Raw genomic sequence first — 6,620 nt, forward strand, 5'->3', positions numbered from 1 at the left:
GAGTGTCACCCGGCTGGGAGTTTTAACTCCTATTCATTATGAATAAAAAAATTATTTAGCTGATGCAGAGAGACATATAGATGAGGGGAATCCCCCCCATCTCCCCACCCTCTGATTACGTATCATAACGTAACTACATGTAAAACGTATATTTTTCTTGCATTCGAATAATGGATAAACTTGAAACGATAGAAGAAGGATTGGAGATGAATTTCATTTACAAATAAGGTAGGAAATGTGCATACTTTTATATAGACACCTGCCACGGTGTTTCTTAGCTATTTGTCATCTGTGATCCCTTTTGAGTGTCCTGGTTTGGGGGTCACTCAGCATACCCGGTTAAAAAAGTCACCGCTCGCCACTATATATATATATATTACCTTACTTTATAGTTGTTTATATTGATGTTATTAATGTACTGTTAATAGTTAATTGTTAACTGTTAATTGCTGTTAATAGTGTTCATCGTCTGTTTGATTACGTCTTTAATTGATTTTTCCGTACATTTCTGCCATATGTACATTAACTGACAGTCACCACTGATAAGCTACCACTAAATATTGTAGAAACTTAATTTGCTGTAAAGTTGCTTTGCAACGATTTGTATCGTAAAAAGCGCTATACAAATAAACTTGAATTGAATTAAATTGAATGTACATTTCATTTGTACTTCTGTGTAATTTATTCACTAAGTGCTTGTTTCTGAGATATTCTAAATGTGTGCAGAACGTGTCCAGACAGGGTACCGCTGATATGATATGCGACTGATAAAGAGGTTTACTGTTTAATTTAATGTACATGGCATAGCAAGTTTGTTTTCTTCTATTTATTAATCTGTCCAATTGTGTACTTTGTTGAATATTCATCATGTATATTTATATTTACTCTACCTTTTTCTTTTGTTTTTTTTTTGAAAAACCACACACTTTTGTACACCCACAACTAAGGACAACTGATCAAACCCTTGTTAATCACTGAGTTGTTGTGGTGACAAATAAATGGGTTACTCCCATATTTTAACCATCCTTGACCAAGTCTCTCACCCTGTGGCGGGTTTCAAACCTAACCAGCAATATGCTTAAATGAGACTCTGCTATTGAAGCAAACTTATTTTTTCAAGTTTAATAAACAAGAAGTTCATATTGTGTTACATTTTAGTCTCAATGTTATCTTTTTTGCTCCGTTTCGCAAACTAAATAGTTACAAACAGAAAACTGTTGTACATCTCCGAGCAACACACAGCGGCGTTTCGTTACTGAATGAATCTGTGGTTTTGAATCGAGTGTGTCAATGATTCTGTGAGCCATTAATAAAGACATTAACTTGGTTTCTTTCTGAATAAATCAGCCACTTGTTTGAATGAATAACTGAATGATTCACTCATTATGGCTGTGACTTGCCACCACCTACTGAAGGTTTTATTTTTATATTTAGAGTAACATTAATACCCATTTATTATCATTATTTATGCAATGTTGAATCAAAATATTTCTTTCTAAAGTTACTTTTTATAGTGTCTATTCAATGCTTTTCTCATGTAACACAATAATGACTTTAAATGATCTTTGCCAATGCCTTCTTGCATTATAAATGATCAATAATAGTAAGATATCTATAAACCATTTCTGAAATATTGGGAAAAAAGACTGAACATATGCATTTACTTTTGACAAGTGTACTGTCCACACAGTGATCTTATTGTGATTGCTAAACATTCAATGTGAATGCTACATGACATAAAAAAGAAAGAATAAACCACATGCATCAATCATCAGGTTCAAAGCACCAATGGCTCATGTGGGGAAAAAACTGTTTCTAGCCATTACACGAAAATGCAAGACATATTATAAAGTCACCTGCCAGTGTTGGGCAGCTTAGATTCCTAAAAGTAATAAGTGTTGTGTACATACCAAACACAAACCAGAGGGTGAATTAAGTTTGTTTTCGGCAGCAATGCAGAGTGAGTCTGCAATAATGTACTGAGAGGAGAGAGAAAGGCCAAAATGGAGGCTTCTGTTGGGAAATGTAGCTTGAATTATAAAAGATGCTTAATAGTATAATTGTCTCTTACAATGAGCGACCCCCAGTAAGGAATACCACTAAAGACAGATATGGATTCCGCATGAAGTGCAGACACGATCCCAAGCAGGAAAGTCAACAGACCAATCATTACCTGGACTGTCTGTGAGGGACAAGAAAAATGACTTTTATAAAGTAAAACAGTTTCAAATTTTGGGGATCAATAAGAAATGTGCAAATGTGTGCGAATGTGCAAAATTTGCCAATTACTTCACATTTTTTGATAGTTTTCAACTCCTAAAACATTCTTCTCTATGACTTCTATGTGATTGGTACACCATAAATTTTAATCTGTAACTGATAAACCTTATCATCTTTTGGTCTTCATCATCTTATATTGCATTGTCATCAAGGAAATAAGTCACATTATGCAATAAAAACATTGTGTATGCTTTGTGTACCATTCCTTTTTTTAAAGAATTTATTCATGTACACATGCACACGCATAAAAGTCTATTTAGATTTATGAAAAATGTCTTACCCCAAGGGCTTTTGGTTGGCCTTTCAGACATGCCTGTAGTCCATGAAGAGGAGAAACTCCTGCTACCTGTTGGACATAAACAGGCACAGGAGCATTTGTCCCAGTCCCAGCTGGTGTTGGTGGTTGAATCTGGATGACGACTGTGTGGGACATTCTTGTTTCCGAATCTGAAATTGACCTATACAAAAATCATAGTACATCAAAACATGTAAATGATATGATTATAAAATAGATTTTGTATGTACAGTTGTGGTCAAAAGTTTACATACACTTTGCAGTATCTGCAAAATGTTAATTATTTTACCAAAGTGGGGTAGAAATCTGAGGGTCTTTGCTGGCCACCTCCCTCTTTATTTTGTTATCTTATTGTATTGTACTTGTTTTGTAAGTTACTGGTAAAGACGTGTGATGTATTGAGACCTTGTGAAGTGTAGCATGTGTTTTTATTAATTGTATGGTAATAAAGTGATTTTTGTTTATATCTGTCTATCCTTATGCTCACCTTGCCTTTGGCAACAAACCTGTGTCCCTTTGCTTAGGGCTGTTATGTTCCGGGTGGCGTAGTCGATTATAGGATTTCTCTTATTATTGGTAATTTTCTAAGCACCTGACCACTTACTGCCACATTTGGCGTAGTTGGCAGGGTCGCCATAGTTCAGGGTGAGCTTTTGTTTTCCTTTCTTGCAGACGTGAGAAAGGCATTTTGACTTTATATTTTGCAGGGGATTGTATTGCATGTTGTGTCCTTTTCGAGGCAGAGCAGCACTGCAGGTCCTTTTGTATGTGTGAGTCTCCTTGGATGGGCCAATCCACAATTGGTGAGTGGTAATTGGAAGAGGTGCTCCTTTTATATGTCATGTAGTATGGGGCGCAAGGGAGAATGTTGTTAGAGGCCCATGGTGCCCGGGTAGAGCTAGGCCCGTCAAGGGAACTGTCGAAATTGCAGCGAGTCTAATTGGATAAGCTTTTTGGAACTTGTGGCTGGGTCATAGGCCAGGAAGTGTCGCTATACCCCTCGTGTTCGTGGTTCTTAATCATGGAATTGGTCCTCCTGTGGTAAATGCCCCAGTGCAGCATTGCTATCATTGTTGTACCTTTCTCTCAGAGTTAACCTCTGAATTGCAGGTGCTGAGTTTTGTAATGTGTCCCAACGTTGTCATAAGGTGTGTTCCCAGCTTTGCTGTAGCTGCAATGTTCCGTCAAGGTATGCGGTTGCAGGGTATGACTTGTTTATTATTATTATTATTATTATTGTTGATTTATTATTATTATTATTATTATGCTCACCCTGCCTTTGGCAACGAACCTGTGTCCCTTTGTTTAGGGCTGTTATGTCCTGGTGTATTCCGGGTGGCGTAGTCGACTATAGGATTTCTCTTATTATTGGTAATTTTCTAAGCACCTGACCACTTACTGCCACACTTGTTTTACCAGAAAGAAATCCTGTCTTTAGTTTGCTCTGTAGAGTCACTTTGCTCTGTAGTCATACTTTGCTCTTTAAAGAGCTCAGCTGATTAGAAGGGGTGGCAAAGCTGGCCATTGCCACCAGGAAATATAAAAATATCTTCCCTTTCATAAGTAGTTTAAAAACCACACACAACACAAAAATAAATAAATAAAAACAAGTATTCATAAATGTGTTTGTACATTATAAAAAGTAACCTGCATGCTGGTTTGGATACAGACATGTACATATTGTAAAACAAAATGCAATAATGCATTGATCAGTGCAGCATGATTTGATCCATTTTATGTGGTCGACAATGTGGATTTCACATCTGGTTAAAGGCCGGGACACACCAAGCCGACGGTCGGCCGTTGGCCAACGTCGGGCTGACAGCAAGCGACGGTTGGGCTAGTTTGTTTGGTGTGTTCCACTCGTCGGGCTCACGTCGTCAACATGTTGAATCGGCCGTCGGCGCGAGTGAGAGCTCTGATTGAATGTTCAGTTTAGTGCACAGTCTGTGCGGTGTGTTTGAGCGCTGATTGTTGGTCCGACGTGAGGCGACAACACCGTCGGCTTTCGTCGCCGCTAGTTCTTTGAAGTTGGCTTGGTGTATCCCGGCCTTAAAGGTCCCCTGAAATGCTTAGAAACACGCAGCGTTACTCTGTGTTGACGTCATTTTAACTGAAACAGGAAGACAGGGCGGGACATATCAAGCAGCCCTGCCCCTTTTTAAAATAGCCAATAGCCTTCGTTTATATCACAGCTTGGGCTAGAGCCGTTCAGAGCCGTTGAGCTCCGTAAAGCCGCATTTGACAGGGTATGCCAGCCACAATCTCATCCATATTGCTATAAAATATAGCATGCTGTGTAGAATTCAAATAGCTCCGATACATTTTGTGGTCTGCGCCGACTCGCGCATGTGATCCGCTCCGTGCTATCGTGTCTCTGGACCGGACCAGAGTGTGTGTGCGGTGCCGTGGTTAGCGTGGCAGCATGAAACCAGACTTATTTTTTTCCTAAATGGAAAGCATATTTACACTGTTTGAATCGATCTCTGTCCCCTATATAGAGCACTACGTGCCATTCACTGTACAGAAAATACTAATTCTGTGGACAAGTAGCTTTGAATGCTTATATCTTCTAAATGCGAATTTTGTCACTGTTTTGGAGCACACTGCCTTATAGATAACCTTAAGACTAACATATTGATACTAACACCCAAAAAATGTTCATTTTGATTTCATGGGGACTTTAAGGTAGTAATATATCCCATTATGCCTGTACTTTAGTTAAATGGTAATTTGAGCCCTGTACCACAAAGCTAATGCAAATTTGATGGAAGGTCTTGAAAAAGGCAGAGTGTAGTGATAATGTGTTCACCACTCAATCACCACTGAGTGGGAAATCAAAGGTTTTGTGCTTCAGACTCATCCAGATTTTGATTCACACACTATAACATAGTCAAAAGAATTTAAATACTAGAGTGGGAGCTTGAAACGACTCATCATTGCCTTGCTGTTGCTACCGACAATGTATGCAATGTTCACAGTGCTTTGTTTTGAGATTAAGTGTATATCCTTGAACTTTTTTAAAATACGTTCAATGACATTAAGTCTAGAGAAATTTTTTTTGGGGGGTCAACTATTCTTTTAACACATTAACAGAAAGTACTGCAATATAAAATGTGAATATTGTTTAGAAATGTACAGACTATTACTGAGATTAAGTTGAGACAATAGAGAAAGAATATAACAATATTAAAAAAGAAAAACTCTATCTTACAAGAGTAGAAATTAACCATTAACTGTACTATGAGCTACATTTCTATTAATTATCAGGTTTATGAGGCCATTGAATATTCTTGCAAAAGACATGTATCACTAATGTTACCTCTGAAAAAGTAAGTGCATTTATTTCTTGTCTCATTAATTTTTAGCGCAGTTGTTAGGAAATTGTGTTTTGTTTACTGTGTTGAGACGTGCTGAAGTCGCGTTTGGTCTTGTGCTGTACCGCGAACCTTGTCAGTTTCAGGCGCTTGGCCCCAGTGGTGTAATGTAAAGAAGTAATAATACTTCGTTACAGTACTTAAGTATTTTTTGGGAGTATCTGTACTTTACTTGAGTTTTTATATTTCAGCCAGCTTTTACTTTTACTCCACTACATTTCCTAATTAAAATGTATACTTTTACTCCGATACATTTCCCCGAAGCATATTCGTTACTTACTACAAAATAGTCAGAAGTCAGAAAAACACGGACTGCAGGAAAGCAGGTTTATGAATCAGTGGTCTGGTGTCTGCAAGTTAGACTCCTAAAAACACCTTTGCTCATAACCACAGATGATTTCATTTTCTACTCAAGTCGAGTCTGGGGTGTGCGATACAGCATCGTCTGCGATAATATGGTAAGTGTTGTTGTAATGATTTACGATCTGACATTATCTAGTAGGCTATATCACCAAATCACACACAAGAGTGCACGCACGTTGATTTATTAGTCTATTAAAACTCAAAATTCAAGGCATTCTAAATTGTAGACGGCAAAAATGCTTCTGTATGCTTTTTATATTTATATAATTTAATATAGTTAACTTAATCTACATCACACAAAGAGT

At 37.6% G+C, this 6,620-nt stretch overlaps 1 protein-coding gene across 1 annotated transcript; it reads right to left on the minus strand.

Annotated features, from left to right (window-relative positions):
- Positions 1-1,764: 1,764 nt before the first annotated feature.
- LOC107758342 (membrane-spanning 4-domains subfamily A member 15-like) lies at positions 1,765-2,713 on the minus strand. The gene is made up of 4 exons (XM_016576054.1): positions 2,561-2,713; positions 2,072-2,182; positions 1,911-1,979; positions 1,765-1,815 (listed from the first exon to the last, which is right to left on the minus strand). The coding sequence occupies exons 1-4, from the start codon at positions 2,711-2,713 to the stop codon at positions 1,765-1,767; spliced, it is 384 nt and encodes a 127-aa protein (XP_016431540.1).
- Between the last annotated feature and the right edge of the window lie 3,907 nt (positions 2,714-6,620).

This window comes from Sinocyclocheilus rhinocerous, unplaced genomic scaffold (assembly GCF_001515625.1).
Source record: "Sinocyclocheilus rhinocerous isolate Xijiao unplaced genomic scaffold, SAMN03320098_v1.1 scaffold4823, whole genome shotgun sequence".
In the NCBI taxonomy this organism is placed as follows: Eukaryota; Metazoa; Chordata; class Actinopteri; order Cypriniformes; family Cyprinidae; genus Sinocyclocheilus; species Sinocyclocheilus rhinocerous.

Coding starts and splice junctions, on each gene's coding strand:
- LOC107758342 (XM_016576054.1), bottom strand. CDS start 2,713: ATGTCCCACACAGTCGTCATCCAGATTCAACCACCAACACCAGCTGGG. Junction 1,980..2,071: donor CTTACTGGGGGTCGCTCATT/GTAAGAGACAAT, acceptor CTCTCCTCTCAG/TACATTATTGCAGACTCACT. Junction 1,816..1,910: donor CACCCTCTGGTTTGTGTTTG/GTATGTACACAA, acceptor TGTAATGGCTAG/AAACAGTTTTTTCCCCACAT.